Here is a 19,474-nt window from a genome sequence, read left to right as displayed (position 1 = left end):
TGTATGCCTCTTCCTTAGATCTAATGCTATCTCTAATTTCCCTTGTAAGCCATGATTTGGCTACCTTTCCCATTTTACTTTTGTGTCAACCAGGAATAAACAATTGTTGCAGTTCATCCATGCGCTTTTTGAATGTTTGCCATTGCCGATCCACCTTCATCCCTTTAAGTAACGTTTCCCAATCCACCATAGCCAACTCGCACCTCATACCTTAGTAGTTTCCTTTATTAAGATTCAGGACCCTCGTATCAGAATCAACTATGTCACTCTCCATCTTGATGAAGAATTCTATCATATTATAGTCGCTCATCCCCTCGGGGTCTCGCAAAACTAGATTTTCAATTATTCCTCTCTCATTACACAATACCCAGTCTAGGATGGCCTGTTCTCCAGTTGGTTCCTCAACGTATTGGTCCAGAAAACCATCCCGGATACACTCCATGAATTCCTCCTCTACGGTATTGTGACTAATTTGATTTGCCCAATCTATATGCAAATTAAAGTCACCCATAATTACAGATGTTCCTTTATCGCATGCGTCTCTGATTTCCTGTTTAATGCCATTCGCAACATCACCACTACAGTTTGGGGCGTGGGGGGGGGGGGTCTATATACAACCCCCACTATCGTTTTTTGCCCCTTAGTGTTCCTCAGCTCTACCCATACAGATTCCACAGCATCAGAGCTAATATCCTTCCTCACTATTGCGTTAATTTCCTCTTTAACCAACAATGCAACTCCACCGCCTTTTGCATTTTGTCTGTCCTTCCTAAATACTGAATACCCCTGAATGTTCATTTCTCATCCCTGGTCACCCTGCAGTGATGTCTCCGCAATCCCGACTATATCATACCCGTTTACATCTATTTGCGTGATTAATTCATCCACTTTATTGCGAACGCTCTGCGCGCTGAGGCACAAAGCCTTAAGGCTTGTCTTTTTAATATTACTTGTCCCCTTCCCACTATTTTTCACTGTGACCTTGTTTGAATCTGGCCCTTGATTTCTCTGCCTAGCACTTTTCTTATTACCCTTACTGTTTTTTGTTCTTGGCTTTGATCCCCCTCCTCTGACTCCTTGCAAAGGTTCCCATCGCCCTGGCATTTTAGTTTAAACCCTCCCCAACCACTCTAGCAAATACTCCCCCTAGGACATCAGTCCTGGTCCTGTCCAGGTGTAACCCGTCCAGTTTGTACTGGTTCCACCTCCCCCAGAACCGGTCCCAATGTCTCAGGAATCTAAAACCCTCCTTTCACACCAGCTCTTCAGCCACGTATTCATCCAATATATCTTGCTATTTCTACTCTGACTAGCATTTGGCACTGCTAGTAATCCTGAGATCAGTACCTTTGAGGTCCTACTTTTCAACTTACTTCCTTACTCCCTATATTCTATTTTTAGGACCTCATCCTTTTTTTTTACCTACGTCGTTTGTACCAATGTGTACCATAACCATTGACTGTTCACCCTATCTCTTCAGAATGTCCTGTAACTGCTCTGAGACATCCTTGACCCTAGCACCAGGGAGGCAACATACCAGCCTGGAGTCTCGTTTGCGGCTGCAGAAACACCTATCTATTCCCCTTACAATGGAATCCCCTAAAACTATTGCATTCCCACACTTTTTACTCCTCCCCCATGCATGAGAGCCACCAGGGTTAACTCTCCTGCTCTTCCTCAAAATTATGCCATGGGATCTTTTATGCCTACCTCAGAGGGAAGACAGGACCTTGGTTTAATGTCTCATCTGAAAGATGGCACCTCTGACAGTATAGCACTCGCACTGGAGTGTCAGCCTAGATTTTTGTGCCTAAATCCTAGAGTGGGACTTAAACCCACAACCTTGTGCCTCAGAGGCAAGAGTGCTACCAACTGAGCCATGGCTGACAAAAGCAAAGCAGTTATGGAATGGCAGGGCTGGTGTGGGACAAAAAAAGGAAATCTTGTGGAGGTAGAGGGCATGATTGAGATATTAAATGCGTATATTTGCATCTGTCTTCACAAAAAAAGGTGAGGCCAATTTCACAGTAAAGGTAGGGGGAGTAGAGATATAGAATAAAAATAGATAGAAAGGAGGTGCTAAATCAATTGACATCACTCAAAGTTAACAAGTCACTCAATCCAGATAGGATGCTAGGTTGCTGAGGGAAGCTAGGCTGGAGATAGTAGAAGCTCTAACTACAATAGGTTGAGGAAGGGAATGCAGTAGATGTTGTTTATATGGATTTTAAGAAAGCAGTTGATGAGATACCACATAAAACGCTGGTTAAGACAATTGAGGATTATAGATTAGGAGGGCCAGTGCCCAATTGGATAAAAAAAATTGGCTTAAGGACAGAAAACAGCGAATTTTAGTAAATGATTACTTTTCAGACTGGAGGATAGTAGACAGTGGTGTTCCCCAGGGGTCATTGCTGGGACCACTGCTTTTTTGCTATATATAAATGATTTGGATCTTGGACTACAGAGCAAAATCTCAAAATTTGCTGACGACACCAAACTTGGAGGTGCAACAAACAGTGAGGATGATATGAACCAGCTGCAACAGGACATAGATAGGCTAGCAGAACGGGCAGAGAAGTGGCAGATGGAATTTAATGCTGACAAGTGTGAGGTGAAGCATTTTGGCAGAAGGAATAGGGAGAGGTAATATATACTTAATGGCACAGTTCTAAAGTGTATGCAGGAACAGAGGGAGCTGGGGGTGCATGAAGGTGGGAGGACATATTGAGAGAGTGGTTCATAAATAAAGGCATTGAATACAAAAGCAGGAAGGTTATCTTGAACCTTAATAAACATACGAACATACAAATATACGAATTAGGAGCAGGAGTAGGCCACTCGGCCCTTCGAGCCTGCTCCACCATTCAATAGGTTCATGGCTGAACTGATTACTCCACATTTCCACCTACCCCCGATAATGCTTATCAGGAATCTATCTACCTCTGCCTTAAAAATATTCAAAGACTCTGCTTCCACTGCCTTTTGAGGCAGAGAATTCCAAAGACACACGACCCTCTGAGAGAAAAAAATTCTCCTCATCGCTGTCTTAAATGGGCGACCCCTTATTTTTAAACAGTGACCCCAAGTTCGAGATTCTCCCACAAAGGGAAACATCCTCTCCACATCCACCCTGTCAAGACCCCTAAGGATCTTATATGTTTTAATCAAGTCATAGAGTCATTGAGTCATAGAGTTATACAGCACAGAAACAGGCCCTTTGGCCCATCGTGTCTATGCCAGCCATCAAGCAGCTAACTATTCTAATCTCATTTTCCCGCACTTGGCCCATAGCCTTGTATGCTATGACATTTCAAGTGTTCATCTAAATACTTCTGAAATGTTGTGAGGGTTCCTGCCTCTACCACCCCTTCAGGCAGTGCATTCCAGATTCCAACAACCCACTGGGTGAAAATTTTTTTCTTCAAATCCCCTCTAAACCTCCTTCCCCTTACCTTAAATCTATGCCCCCTGGTTATTGACCCCTCCGCTAAGGGAAAAAGTCTCTTCCTATCTAACCTATCAATGCCCTTCATAATTTTGTATACCTCAATCATGTCCCCCTTCACACTTCTCTGCTCTAAGAAAAACAACCCTAGTCTTTTCAGCCTCTCTTCATTGCTGAAATGCTCCAGCCCAGGCAACATCCTGGTGAATCTCCTCTGCACCCTCTCCAGTGCGATCAAATCCTTCCTGTAGTGTGGTGCCCAGAACTGTACACAATACTCCAGCTGTGGCCTAACTAGCATTTTATACAGCTCCATCATAACCTCCCTGCTCTTATATTCTATGCCTCGGCTAATAAAGGCAAGTATCCCATATGCCTTCCTAACCACCTTATCTACCTGTGCTGCTGCCTTCAGTGAGCTATGGACAAGTACACCAAGGTCCTTCTGACCTTCTGTACTTCCTAGGGTCCTACCATCCATTGCATAGTCCCTTGCCTTGTTAGTTCTCCCAAAATGCATCACTTCACACTTCTCGGGATTAAATTCTATTTGCCACTGCTCTAACCATCTTACCAGCCCATCTGTATCGTCCTGTAATCTAAGGCTTTCCTCCTCACTATTTATGACACAACCAATTTTTGTGTCATCTGCGAACTTATTGATCATACCTCCTATATTCACATCTAAATCATTAATGCATGCTGCAAACGGCAAGGGTCCCAGCACCGATCCTTGCGGTACACCACTGGTCACGGGCTTCCACTCGCAAAAACAACTCTCCACCATTACCCTCGGTTTCCGGCCACTAAGCCAATTTTGGATCCAATTTGCCAAATTGCCCTGGATCCCATTGGCTCTTACCTTCTTCACCAATCTCCCATGCAGGACCTTATCAAAAGCCTTACTGAAGTCCATGTAGACTGCATCAACTGCTTTACCCTCATCTACACATCTAGTCACCTCCTCGAAAAATTCAATCAAGTTAGTTAGACACAATCTCTCCCTAAGCAAGCCATGCTGACTATCCCTGATTAATCCCTGCCTCTCCAAGTGGAGATGAATCCTGTCCCTCAGAATTTTTTCCAATAGTTTCCCAACCACTGATGTTAGACGCACCAGCCTATAATTACTTGGTCTATCCCTGCTATCCTTCTTGAATAATGGTACCACATTCGCTGTCCTCCAGTCATCTGGTACCTCTCCTGTGGCCAGAGCGGATCTGAAAATTTGTGTCAGAGCCCCTGCTATCTCCTCCCTTGTCGCCTCTTACTCTTCTAAATTCCAGCGGATACAAGCCTATTAAAGCTCTGGTTTGGCCCCAAATGGAGTATTTCATTCAATTCTGGCCACCACACATTAGGAAGGATATGAGGGTCCTTGAGGGGGTGCAGAGGAGATTTACCAGAATTGATCCGGGGATGGGTATTTTAGTTACAAGTTTAGGTCGGAAAAGCTGGATTTGTTCCCCACAGAACAAAGAGGATTGCGGAGAGATTTAATAGAAAGGTACAAGATTTTGACAGGCTTCGATAGAACCTTAGAACCATAGAAGAATTATGGCACAGAAGGAGGCCATTCAGCCCATAGTGTTCCTGCCAGCCGAAAAAACTAACCGCCCCATCTAACCCCACCTTCCAGCACCTGGTCCATAGCCTCGCAGGTTACAGCACTTCAGGTGCATTTCCAGGTACCTTTTAAATGAGTTGAGGGTTTCTGCCTCCACCACCATTCCTGGCAGTGAATTCCAGGCATCCACCGCCATCTGGGTGAAAGAATTTTTCCTCATGTCCCCTCTAATCCTTCTACCAATCACCTTAAATTTGTGCTCCCTGGTAATTGACCTCTCCACTGGGGGAAACAGGTCCTACTCTATCTAGGCCCCTCATAATTTTGTACACCTCAATTAAGTCACCCCTCAGCCTCCTGTGTTCTAAAGGAAACAACCCCAACCGATCCAATCTTTCCTCATAGCTGCAACTTTCAAGCCCTGGCAACATTCTTGTAAATCTCCTCTGTACTCTCTCCAGAGCAATTATGTCCTCCCTGCAATGTGGTGACCAGAACTGTATGCAGTACACCATCTGTGGCCCAACCAGCGTTTTATACAGTTCCAGCATTACATCCCTGCTTTTGTATTCCATACCTTGGCCAATAAAGGAAAGCATTCCATATGCCTTCTTCACCACTCTCTCTACCTGTCCTGCCATCTTCAGGGACTGTGGACATGCACTCCGAGGTCTCTCACTTCTTCTACCCCTCTCAATATCCTCCTATTTATTATGTATTCCCTTGCTTTGTTTACACTCCCTAAATGCATTACCTCACACTTCTCTGGATTGAATTCCATGTCCCACTTTTCTGTCCACTCAAACAAACCATTGATATCATTCTGGAGTCTTCACTATCAACTACACGGCCAATTTTTGTGTCATCAGCAAATTTTCCAATCATGCCTCCCATATTTAAGTCTAAATCATTAATACGTACCACAAATAGCAAGGGGCCCAACACAACTGGAAACTGATAAGTTAGACAAGAAAAAACTGTTCTCATTAACAAATAGTATTAGGATGAGGGGACACAGATTGAAAGTTTTGGGCAAAAGATGCAGGGGGAATATGAGGAAGCACTTTTTTATGCAGCAGGTAGTGATGACCAGGAACTTGCTGCCCACAAGGATGGTGGAAGCAGAGATGATCAATGAATTCAAGAGGAAACTGGATGGCCACTTGAGAGAAATAGACTTGCAGGACTATGGGAATCGAGCCGGGGAGTGGTACTGATTACACAGCTCAGTGGGGAGCCGGCATGGACCCAATGGGCTGAATGTCCTCCTTCTGTGCTGTAAATGACTCTCTGGTTGGAATCTTATGCTCCCCAAACGAGTGAGCTGGTGGCGGGGGCAGGGGGAGGGTGTCAAATTGAGTGGGAGGCGGAAGGGGGGGGACTGCCATTCACAACCCCCTCCTGCCCCCATTGCAGTTTTACATGGGGCGGTAGTGGTGTTAAATGGCCTGCCCACCCAAGGCCAATCAAGGCCCTTAAGTGGTCAATTAACTGCCACTTCAGGGCCTCTGCCCACCACCAGGGTCGTCCCGTAGTCTCCCAGGAATTGAAGTTTAATCTCGAGAGGCCTGCACAGGGCCAAACAGACAACAGCTTCTGGGAGGATGCATGGAGTGGACAGCTGGTTCACATAAAGTTCGATAGTGCTTTAAGGTGGCTTTAACTAGGTGCAGAGGATCTATAGAAGGGCGCTCATCACCCTGACATCCCAGTCAGTGATTTACAGATATGTTTCTGGAATGGTGTTGATGGGGGGGTGGTAGGAGGGGGTGGTGTTAAAGGTGGCAGAGGGTCCCCTACATTCTCAACACATTCCCTCTATCAGGTTAACTGACCTCAGAACCAGCATGGGAGATCCTCCACCGCAGGCCGACAGGGACATCTGTGAGGGCAATCTCATGTCATCTGACCAAATTTGATGCAAGTGACATTACAAATGAATTACACTCTACACCTGAGTTGATGTAAAGTGAAAACCCACTTTGATTCTGTGTAGCATAACTGGCTTATTATTGACATCTTCCAACTCACACCTAGCGAACTATGCTAGAGGCTAAGACTCTGATTTGAGTAGAACTGCAGGAACCCCAGTGGTCCTATTTTTGAGTGTGCAAGTGAGGATCAGCATGCTGACAGTAAACATGAAAATCACAAACTTTGAACAGGAGTGGGACCAATGGTTCTACCTTGTTGTGAGAGGTGGAGATTGGACCAGAACAAATAAATGGTATCTCAGGGAGTGGGCATCTGATAGGGTGCTAATGCAATAGCTCTAATTAAGGACAGACATACCACTAAGACAGAAACCGAAGATGATGGTGACTGATGAAGATTATGGTAGTCTACCTTGTTATTCAACATCAACTGCAGGTAAGGTCTCACATATAAGGGGTCTGCTCTGATGAAGTGGAATCCACAGATGAGGGTTACTCCTCCTTAATTATGAGGGTAAGGAGGCAGAGCCAATGCATATCAACCACACAAACATGTAATTGATCTCTCTTAGAGAGTGTCTCTGTACGGATAGGGAAAGTACACAAAAACACCTCAATGCATTACTAGTTCAGAAAACACAGAATTATAATGCATTAATATGGTCTTATCTGTAAATAACAAGGATTAGAGGATTCCACCAGGTTTCTCCTTTCATATTATACCTATTTGTATTATCAATGGAAACTTTGCCTCATTAATAAAATAAAGTGAAAACAGCTTGCTTTAACTTAATAAGATGCACTAGATATCTTAATATATGAAAATTACAGAACAATAGGATAAAATGTTAGAGCACAGCAGGAGGCCATTCAACCAGCTGTTAGAATAATCTGTCCAAATAAATCCTCTTCTTTCTTTGGCCTCCTTATCTCGAGAGACAATGGGTAAGCACCTGGAGGTGGTCAGTGGTTTGTGGAGCAGCGCCTGGAGTGGTGAGAAAGGCCAATTCTAGAGTGACAGGCTCTTCCACAGGTGCTGCAGAAAAATTTGTTCGTCGGGGCTGTTACACAGTTGGCTCTCCCCTTGCGCCTCTGTCTTTTTTCCTGCCAACTGCTTAGTTTCTTTGACTCGCCACACTTTAGCCCCGCCTTTATGGCTGCCCGCCAGCTCTGGCGAACGCTGGCAACTGACTCCCACGACTTGTGAGCAATGTCACAGGACTTCATGTCGCGTTTGCAGACGTCTTTAAAGCGGAGACATGGACGGCCAATGGGTCTGATACCAGTGGCGAGCTCGCTGTACAAGTGTCTTTGGGGATCCTGCCATCTTCCATGCGGCTCACATGGCCAAGCCATCTCAAGCGACGCTGACTCAGTAGTGTGTATAAATTGGGGATGTTGGCCGCCTCGAGGACTTCTGTGTTGGAGATATGGTCCTGCCACCTGATGCCAAGTATTCTCCAGAAGCAGCGGAGATGGAATGAATTGAGACGTCGCTCTTGGCTGACATACGTTGTCCAGGCCTCGCTGCCATAGAGCAAGGTACTGAGGACACAGGCTTGATACACTCGGACTTTTGTGTTCCGTGTCAGTGCGCCATTTTCCCACACTCTCTTGGCCAGTCTGGACATAGCAGTGGAAGCCTTTCCCATGCGCTTGTTGATTTCTGCATTGAGAGACAGGTTACTGGTGATAGTTGAGCCTAGGTAGGTGAACTCTTGAACCACTTCCAGAGCGTGGTCGCCAATATTGATGGATGTAGCATTTCTGACGTCCTGCCCCATGATGTTCGTTTTCTTGAGGCTGATGTTTAGGCCAAATTCATTGCAGGAAGCTGCAATCCTGTCAATGAGACTCTGCAGGCACTCTTCAGTGTGAGATGTTCAAGTAGCATCGTCAGCAAAGAGGAGTTCCCTGATGAGGACTTTCCGTACTCCTGTGACTAAGAACTGCCAGCCCACTGATTGGCCGGCAGCTCCATTAGGTGGGACTTCCTGCTTCAAGGAGGTGGAAGTCACGCCCAAGACCAATTAAAGTCCTGTGGAGAGAAACATCCCAGTCTGACTCCCCAGGCCTGGTGGAGGTGGGCTCACAACCGACTCTTCGGCTGGTGGACGGGGCTTCCCGCCCAACGAAAAATTACGGCCTATGACTCAATTTTTCAATCTTCCTTGGCTATCGGAGTGGTGCCTGAAAGCTGGAGGATTGCAACCTTTACACTCCTGTTTATATACCTGGGAACTACAAGTCAATCAGCCTAAAGTCAGTAATGAGAAAACTACTAGAGGCTGTTGTCAAGAGCAAAATTAATTCTCACTTGGTTTGATAAGGGACAACCAGCACGGATTTTTCAAAGGCAAATCTAGTCTGATTAACCTGATTAAGTGCTTTGATAAAGTAACAGAGAGGGTTGAAGATGGTACTGCAATTGTACATGTGGACTTTCAAAATGTATAACAGACATATTTGGAAAAGAGAAACACCTGGGATTAAAGGGTCAGTGCATACATAATTGGCTGAGGGATAGGAGGCAGAGAGTAGCAGTGAATAGATGTTTTTCTAACTGGAGAGAAGTATGCATTTGGGTGCCCCAGGGTCGGTATTAGGACCCTTCTTTTCTTGCTAAATATAAATTACCCAGACTAGAGCACAGTTTCAAAGTTCACGAATAATACACACTTGGCAATGTAGTAAAGAGTGTACAAGTTTGCAGCAGCATTCAGAGGGATATAAATGGTCTGGTGAAATAGGCAGACACATGGCAGACACAATTTCATCCAGATGAGTGTGAAGTGTTGCACTTTGGGAGAAAAAACATGGAGATGTAGTATAATCTAAATGGTACTATTTTGACAGGGTGCATGAGCAGAACGACCCAGGGCTGCATATTCACAAAACTTTGAAGGTGACAGAGAAATTTGATACGATGGTTAAGAAAGTGTGTGGAATAGTTGACTTTGTAAATAGGGGCATTGAATACAGAAACAAGGAAGTCATGCAAAATCTGTACAAATCATTGGTTTAGCCCCAGTTGGAGTATTGTGTACACTTCTGGGCACCAGACTTTAGGAAGGATGTCAAGGCCTTGGAAAGGGTGCGTGGAGATTTATCAGGATGTTACCAGGGTTGAGGGACTTCAGTTATGTGGAGAGATTGTAGAAGTTGGGGTTGTTTTCCTTAAAGCAGAGAGGTTAAGTAAACACCTAATAGCAGTAACTAAAATTATGAGAGGCTTTGATAGAGCAAGTGGGAGAAATTGTTTCCTCTGAAATGTGTAACCAAAGGCCGTGGATTTAAAATAATTTACTAAAGAACTAAAGGGGAAATTAGGGATTTCTTTTCACACAGAGCGTTGTTAAGATCTGAAATGGACTACCTGACAGGAGGTGGAAGCCCATACCATTGGAACCTTCAAAGTTAATAGGACATGTATTTGAAGCCAACTAATTTTCAGGGTTATGGGGAACAAGCTGGGTGTATGATTGAATTGGACATATTGTTCTAACAGCTGGTTGAATGGCCTCTTTCTGTGCTCTAACATTTTATTCTATTGTTCTGTAATTTTCATATATTAAGGTATGTAGTGCATCATATTAAGTTAAAGCAAGCTGTTTTCACGTTATTCTATTAATGAGGCAAAGTTCCCATTGATAATATAAATAGGTATAATGTGAAAGGAGAAACCTGGTGGAATCCTGTAATCCTTGTTATTTACAGATAAGACCATATTAATGCATTATAATTCTGTGTTTTCTGAACTAGTAATGCATTGAGGTGTTTTTGTGTACTTTCCCTATCCGTACAGAGACACTCTCTAAGAGAGATCAATTACATGTTTGTGTGGTTGATATGCATTGGCTCTGCCTCCTTACCCTCATAATTAAGGAGGAGTAACCCTCATCTGTGGATTCCACTTCATCAGAGCAGACCCCTTATATGTGAGACCTTACCTGCAGTTGATGTTGAATAACAAGGTAGACTACCATAATCTTCATCAGTCACCATCATCTTCAGTTTCTGTCTTAGTGGTATGTCTGTCCTTAATTAGAGCTATTGCATTAGCACCCTATCAGATGCCCACTCCCTGAGATACCATTTATTTGTTCTGGTCCAATCTCCACCTCTCATAACAAGGTAGAACCATTGGTCCCACTCCTGTTCAAAGTTTGTGATTTTCATGTTTACTGTCAGCATGCTGATCCTCACTTGCACACTCAAAAATAGGACCACTGGGGTTCCTGCAGTTCTACTCAAATCAGAGTCTTCGCCTCTAGCATAGTTCACTAGGTGTGAGTTGGAAGATGTCAATAATAAGCCAGTTATGCTACACAGAAGCAAAGTGGGTTTTCACTTTACATCAACTCAGGTGTAGAGTGTAATTCATTTGTGATGTTACCTGCATCAAATTTGGTCAGATGACATGAGATCGCCCTCACAGAAGTTCATCTGACTTTTCCAGTGGGATGAGTAGGGTAACTAGATGAATTTGACGAATTAACCAAAAAAAAAATCCTCCTGTTACGACCAGGTGAGAAAGGTGTCTAGGGGTCCCTTTCAGCCTTCACCTGGTCTTACTGTAACAGGGTTTAATTTTAGACACGTGTTTTGAGTTTCCCCTTGGTGAATGCTTGTTCACCGCATTCCAACTATAAGGCAAAGAAACAAGCACAAACAGGCTTTCTTGGGTTTAAAGAAGAAAAGTGACATTTATTAAACTTAAACTTAAAACTCTAATTCGGTTAACGCTTACAGATATATGCCGTGTCCACTCTAACATGCATATGCAATACGCATATGCAAATAGAGATAAAAAAGAGCAGAAGAAAAATAAAGTGGAAAGGTTTCAGGCACTATCTGAAGAGTTTTTTGTTACAGGTCTTCGAGCTCACTGTAGAGTCCTTGTTTGTAGGCGGATCTTGCTTCTCATTGGGGCCCAGTATTCTTCTTCAACCTTGTTCACTGTAGGAGACATTTCTCTCTTGGAGTTCATGTGTCTTCAGTGAGTTTCAGTTCCCTGGCCCTATCTGCCCTTCCAAGACTTTCAGTTAATATATAACTTTTTCATTGAAAGTAAGTCCCTGTCAGCCTGAGGTGGAGGCTCTCCCATGCTGGTTCTGAGGTCAGTTAATGTGATAGAGGGAATGTGTTGAGAATGTAGGGGACCCTCTGCCACCTTTAACACCACCCACCCCACCCCCCCCCCACCCCCATCAGCACCATTCCAGAAACATATCTGTAAATCACTGACTGGGATGTCAGGGTGATGAGCGCCCTTCTATAGATCCTCTGCACCTGGTTAAAGCCACCTTAAAGCACTGTAGAACTGTATGTGAACCAGCTGTCCACTCCATGCATCCTCCCAGAAGCTGCTGTCTGTTTGGCCCTGTGCAGGCCTCTCGAGATTAAACTTCAATTCCTGGGAGACTACAGGACGACCCTGGAGGGTTGGCAACCCTATGCAAAGTCCAGTGGGCAAAATCCCTCTTTTTTGCCTGACTGGCAAATGTTCAATGTTTTGAGACTACAAGTAGGATTATATGTAGCCTCAAAACATTGAAAAGATATAAAGCACCTAGGCCAACATTTTGAACCTGGCTTGATGTTGCCTTGGAGTTATACTCCCTGCAGTGTACAACGGGACTGAGCTGGTCCCTCACTGGGAACCTGCCACATCTGGCAGCCTGAGTTAGATGGGACCTGACTCCAGAGTTATGTAGCTCTTTTCAGCTCAATACTCAGAAGAAAAGTACCAGTACAACAGTGTCCTAACATAAATCCTCACTGGGTACAGGTGTGGTGCCAGAGGATTGGAGGACTGCTAACATTGTACCTTTGTTTAAAAAGGGAATGAGGAATAGACTGAATAATAACAGGCCAGTAAGTCTGACCTCGGTAGTGGGCAAATTATTGGGATCAATTCTGAGAGACAGGATAAACTGTCACTTAGAAGGGCATGGATTATTCAAAGATAGTCAGCATAGATTTGTTAAGGGAAGATCGTGTCTGACTAACTTGATTGGATTTTTTGACGAAAATAACAAGGAGGATTGATGAGGGTAGTGCAGTTGATGTGGTCTACATGGATTTTAGCAAGGTTTTTGACAAGGTCCCACATGGCAGACTGGTTAAAAAATAAAAGTTCATGGGATCCAGGGGAATGTAGCAAGCTGAGTACAAAATTGGCTCAGTGGCAGGAAACAAAGGGTAATTGTTGACAGGTGTATTTGCGGCCGGAAGGCTGTTTCTAGTGACATTCCACAGGGCTCAATATTAGGTCCCCTGCTTTTTGTGGTATAAACAATTTGGATGTAAATGAAGGGGGCATAATCAAGAAGTTTGCAGATGACACAAAAATTGTCCGTGTGGTAGATAGCAAAGAAGATAGCTGTATCCAATGGACTGGTCAGATGGGCAGAAAAGTGGTAAATGGAATTCAACTCGGAGAAGGGTGAGGTGATACATTTGGGGAGGTCAAACAAGGCAAAGGAATACACAATTAATGGGATAATACTGAGAGGTGTAGAGGAAGTGAGGTACCTTGGAATGAATGAATGCCCACAGATGCCTGAAGTTAGCAGGACAGGTCAATAAGGTGGTTAAGAAGGCATATGGAACTCTTTCCTTTATTAGCTGAGGTACAGAATATAGGAGCAGGGAGGTTATGCTGAAACCTGAGTATTGTCTGCAGTTCTGGTCACTTCATTATAGAAAGGATGTAATTGCACTAGAGAGGATACAAAGGAGATTTACGAGGATGTTGCCAGAACTGCAAAAATGCAGCTATGAGGAAAGATTGGATAGGCTGGGGTTGTTCTCCTTGGAACAGAACAGCTGAGGGGAAATTTGATTGAGATGTACAAAATTGTGAGGGGCCTGGATAGAGGTGATGGGAAAGGCCTATTTGCCTTAGCAGAGAGGTCAGTGACTAGGGGACATAGTTTTAAAGTGATTGGTAGAAAGATTAGAGTGGAGATGAGGATTTTTTTTTTCACCCAGCGAGTGTTAGGGGTCTGGAACTCACTGCCTGAAAGGGTAGTAAAGGCAGAAACCCTCAACTCATTTAAAAGGTGTCTGGATGTGCACCTCAAGTGCCCGAACCTGCAGGGTTATGGAGCAAATGCTGGAAGGTTTAATTAGGCTGGGTGGCCCGTTTCTCGGTCGCGCAGACACGATGCGCCAAGTGGCCACTTTCTGAACCGTAAACTTTTTATGATTCTATAAAGAACATACAGCACAGAAATTGGTCATGTGTACATGTTTATGTTCCAAATGAGCCTCTTCCCATCTCATTTCATCTGATGAAAGGTCACAGACCTGAAACGTTAACTCTGTTTCTCTCTCCACAGATGCTGCCAGACCTGTTGAGTATGTCCAGCACTTTCTGTTTATTTCAGATTTTCAGCATCCACAGTATTTTGTTTTTATTTGCTCTCACCCTATCTGCATATCCTCCTAGGATCTGAACCCAAACAATCCAAGAAAAATTGTTTCAGAAGTGTTCACCAACCTTGACTTCAGCCTCGGCGCGTCACACTGCGTGTCTTAATTTCAAGAGAAATGGGGACGAATCGGGAACATATCGGACAATTGTTTCCACACCCATTTCTTATTAGCTCACCCAAGGCCTTATCGCTCAGCAGCTTAGTTCCGTATTTGACAGCCACGCCCCCTCGCTTCTTTAAAACCCAGAGTCCGCAGAGTTTGCTCAGAGCTGTCGTTAAGTTTTGACAAAGTGTTCGATCGTTGCTGGCTTCTCGCGCAGCAGATCCAGAGAGCGGAGGATGGTGCTGTACCACAAAGAATTTGAAAATGCTGGAAAAAAAGAAGGGATCCAGATCTGGAGAGTGGAGCATTTAGAGCTGGTGCCAGTTCCACAAAGTTTACATGGCAGTTTCTATGTGGGAGACGCTTACCTGGTGATGCAAACCATAGTGAGGAAAAACAACTCCTTTTACAATCTACATTTCTGGTTAGGTGAGACTGAGTTAAACTGCACAATGATTTCATATGTTGTAATAAGACACGGCGGTAATAACTTTAAACTGGCGTATTTCCTTTAGGCAAAGAGTGCTCCCAGGATGAAAGTAGCGCCGCTGCAATTTTTACCGTGCAGATGGATGACTATCTACAAGGGAAACCGGTTCAGTACCGAGAGCTGCAAGACTACGAATCCAATACTTTCGTGGGCTATTTCAAGGGAGGACTTAAATACAAGGTAGATATTGCAGTATTTCCAAATCTTTAGCAGACTTCTTCCTCCTACACCGACCATTAGTACTTTTATTTTGTGGTTTGCTATTGTTCTCCAACTGGTTTCAATATTACCTGGAATGTTTATTAGTTCCTTATTGCATGCGATAAAATCGGTTCTTCAAAACATACAAATGAATGAAAAACAAGTTAACTATCTACAGTGTTTCATTGCACATAATTGTATGCCAGTTATAACCATAAAGTTAGCGCAACTGGATAAAGAGCTCATTTGTAATTCCCCCACACCTATTTTCCGTTTCCTTGTGAGATGGTTCTTCATGTGTGAAAATGTAGTTGACTGATTATTTCTAGGGGTCATTTCAGCCAAGCCACATCCTGCCTTCATCCGAAATCCACATCCATATGTAATGTTTGGTTTTTGTTTTAACTTACTTCATGGTAATGACTGATAAGTACAACCAAGGCTCAACTTTTCTAACTAATGTGTTTTAATATTGAAATACAAGTTTTACAGATAGACATTCATATAACTAATTAGAAGTACAACTGGAAACTCAGAATTGACCAATTCTTCTGGTTTGGGAAACTGAGACCCATCGAAATGCTGAATGGAGTTCATCTGGATTCTCTTTGGTCAGTTTCATCAGCGGAAACTGAAGTGATTTATGACTTTAACCCCTTGTAGGGACCAAACCAAATCAGGAGCACATCCCTACGAAATATCCTTTAATAAAGTTCAAACCAGACAAATTCTCAGACACTTATTTGGGTCCAAAGAATTGCACTAGCTTTCCCTCAAAGAAAGAAAACCAACAGAAAATGTTACCAGAAATAGCCTATTTCCAATATTTTTATGGCTAAGTCATAAATATACCAGATATTATAAGGGTCTGATAAACTCTCTTCAATACGTATCTCTGCACTTAAAGAGACACAGAGAGGGGGTTCTTGTATTCTGTATACAACTACAACATGAGATGATTTATTAACTTTTATATATTTATTAAAGCATTTAACATGCAATAAACTTCTTCAGTGGATAAGTATATCGCAATATCAAATATTACTGAGAAATGTAACACATATTCTTATTTCTAACATAGAATCCAAAAGTTTAACCTTGCTAATGTTACAGCAGAATTGTCTTAGAATATCCATCAAAATTTAAAGTAAACTTGTACCTTAAATCCCCAAAAAAGGCATGGGATGAGAAAGGTTGTTGAGGATTCAACACTCTGAAGTGTTTGCTTCAAAATCTTGCATTTATACTATTTCCAAAGTGTCATATGACTTTTACATTAGATGTGACCTTCCTGTGTTCCCTTTTAAAATCGAGATCTTTAATTTAATGTTTTACTCGAATATGAAGTTGTGAGCTTTTATCTGGTCAAAATGTTTATGATTGTGTTTACCTGACCGCTCTTGTTCCTGTGAGTGCATTCCATTTATTGTTAATTACCCTTTCTATGGTAATTTTTCATTGCCCAACAAGTGGACTGTAACACAGCACCAAACCACATAACAAAAAGAGGAAAGAAGGTACCAGCTCTTCATTTTGAAATCTGGAACGTCAGAATTATGTGTTCTGGCCTGTCGGAAGACCTTACACAAATCAACGATTCTCGGAAGACCGCCATCATTAACAACGAGCTTGGTAGACTCAATCTGGACTTTGCAGCACTTCAGGAGACACGTCTCCCTGTGAGCGGATCTCTAAGAGAGCAAGACTACACGTTCTTTTGGCAGGCTAGGGATCCTGAAGAACCAAGACAGAATGGAGTGGGCTTTGCCATCAGAAACTCTTTGCTCAGCATGATAGAGCTACCTTCAAATGGCTCGGAACGCATACTGTCCATCCGACTGCTCATTGCCTCTGGTCCAGTACACCTATTCAGCATCTATGCTCCAACACTCTGCTCCCCACCTGAAGTTAAAGACCAGTTCTATGAGGAGCTGCATAATATCATTAGTAGCATTCCCAATACTGAACATTTGTTCCTGCTGGGGGACTTTAGTACCAGGGTTGGGGCCGACCATGACTCATGGCCCTCCTGCCTTGGGCGCTATGGCATTGGAAGGATGAATGAAAATGGACAGAGACTGCAGGAGTTGTGTATCTATCACAACGTCTGCATCACCAACTTGTTCTTTCATATTAAACCCTGTCACCAGGTTTCTTGGAGGCACCCAAGATCACGTCGTTGGCACCAGCTGGACCTCATCGTCACAAGGCGAGCCTCTATAAACAGTGTCCAAATCACACGCAGCTTCCACAGTGCGGACTGTGACACCGACCACTCCCTGGCGTACAGTAAAGTTAGACTCAAACCAAAGAAGCTGCATCACTCCAAGCAGAAGGGCCACCCGCGCATCAACACAAGCAGAATTTCTCATCCACAGCTGTTACGTAAGTTTCTAAATTCACTTGAAAAAGCCCTTCAAAACACTCCTACAGGGGATGCAGAGACCAAGTGGGCCCACATCAGAGACGCCACCTGTGACTCAGCAATGACCACCTACGGCAAACCAGAATGCAGACTGGTTTCAATCTCACTTTGAAGAGCTGGAACCTGACATAGCTGCTAAGCACACTGCACTGTTGAACAACAAGAAAGCCCCCAGGGAGTTAACATCCATAGCACTTAAAGTAGCCAGAAGCGCAAAGAACAGCCAGGCGCTGTGCAAATGACTACTGGCAACACCTATGCAGTCGTATTCAGCTGGCCTCTGACACTGGAAACATCAGAGGAATGTATGATGGCATTAAGAGAGCCTTTGGGCCAACCATCAAGATGATCACCCCCCCCTCAAGTCTAAATCAGGGGACACGATCACTGACCAACGCAAGCAAATGGACTGCTGGGTGGAGCACTACCTAGAACTGTACTACAGGGAAAATGTTGTCACTGAGACCGCCCTCAATGCAGCCCAGTCTCTGCCTGTCATGGATGAGCCGGACAAACAGCCAACAAAATTGGAACTCAGTGATGCCATTAATTCTCTAGCCAGTGAAAAAGCCCATGGGAAGGACGGCATTACCCCTGAAATAATCAAGAGTGCCAAGCCTGCTATACTCTCAGCACTCTATGAACTGCTTTGCCTGTGCTGGGACGAGGGAGCAGTACGACAGGACATGCGCGATGCCGATATCATCACCCTCTATAAGAACAAGGGTGATGGTGGTGACTGCAACAACTACCGTGGAATCTCCCTGCTCAGCATAGTGGGGAAAGTCTTTGCTCGAGTCATTTTAAACAGGCTGCAGAAGCTGGCTGAACATGTCTACCCTGAGGCACAGTGTGGCTTTCGAGCAGAGATCCACCATTGACATGCTGTTCTCCCTTTGCTAGTTACAGGAGAAATGCCGCAAACAACAGATGCCCCTCTACGTTGCTTTCATTGATCTCACCAAAGCCTTTGACCTCGTCAGCAGACGTGGTCTCTTCAGATTACTAGCAAAGATCGGATGTCCACCAAAGCTACTAAGTATCATCACCTCATTCCATGGCAATATGAAAGGCACAATTCAGCATAACAGCGCATCATCATACTCCTTTCCTATCCTGAGTGGCGTGAAACAGGGCTGTGTTCTCGCACCCACACTGCTTGGGATTTTATTCTCCTTGCTGCTCTCACATGCGTTCAAGTCTTCAGGAGAAGGAATTTTCCTCCACACAAGATCAGATGGTAGGTTGTTCAACCCTGCCCGTCTAAGAGCGAAGACCAAAGTACGGAAGGTCCTCATCAGGGAACTCCTCTTTGCTGATGATGCTGCATTAACATCCCACACAGGAGAGTGTCCGCAGAGACTCATTGACAGGATTGCAGCTGCCTGCAACGAATTTGGCCTAACCATCAGCCACAAGAAAACGAACATCTGACAAGACGTCAGAAATGCTCCATCCATCAATATCGGCGACCACGTTCTGGAAGTGGTTCAAGAGTTCACCTACCTAGGCTCAACTATCACCAGTAACCTGTCTCTCGATGCAGAAATCAACAAGCGCATGGGTATAGCTATGTCCAGACTGGCCAAGAGAGTGTGGGAAAATGGCGCACTGACACGGAACAAAAAAGCCCGAGTTTATCAAGCCGGTGTCCTCAGTACCTTGCTCTACGGCGCGAGGCCTGGACAATGTATGTCAGCCAAGAGCGATGTTTCAATTAATTCCATCTTCGCTGCCTCCAGAGAATTCTTGGCATCAGGTGGCAGGACCGTATCTCCAACACAGCAGTCCTGGAGGCAGCCAACATTCTCAGCATATACACCCTACTGAGCCAGCGGCGCTTGAGATGGCTTGGCCATGTGAG

General features: G+C 44.2%; 1 protein-coding gene and 1 long non-coding RNA gene across 2 annotated transcripts in view; one reads left to right on the top strand and one right to left on the bottom strand.

The window, feature by feature from the left end:
• Positions 1-14,575, bottom strand: part of LOC137346175 (uncharacterized) — a 60,278-nt gene extending 45,703 nt beyond the window's left edge. The window contains exon 1 of the long non-coding RNA XR_010968670.1: positions 14,457-14,575. This is a non-coding gene — a long non-coding RNA (uncharacterized lncRNA). The remainder of the gene's footprint in view (positions 1-14,456) is intronic.
• A 37-nt stretch (positions 14,576-14,612) lies between these two features.
• Positions 14,613-19,474, top strand: part of scin (scinderin) — a 164,871-nt gene continuing 160,009 nt past the window's right edge. Inside the window, exons 1-2 of the mRNA XM_068009548.1 lie at positions 14,613-14,923; positions 15,010-15,164. Of these exons, the coding sequence (XP_067865649.1) occupies positions 14,731-14,923; positions 15,010-15,164 (348 nt within the window). The 5' untranslated portion in view covers positions 14,613-14,730. The remainder of the gene's footprint in view (positions 14,924-15,009; positions 15,165-19,474) is intronic.

Source organism: Heterodontus francisci, chromosome 2 (genome assembly GCF_036365525.1).
Source record: "Heterodontus francisci isolate sHetFra1 chromosome 2, sHetFra1.hap1, whole genome shotgun sequence".
Taxonomy (NCBI): Eukaryota; Metazoa; Chordata; class Chondrichthyes; order Heterodontiformes; family Heterodontidae; genus Heterodontus; species Heterodontus francisci.
The sequence above is the reverse complement of the archived record's forward strand: the minus strand, read 5'-3'. Positions and strand labels throughout refer to the sequence as shown.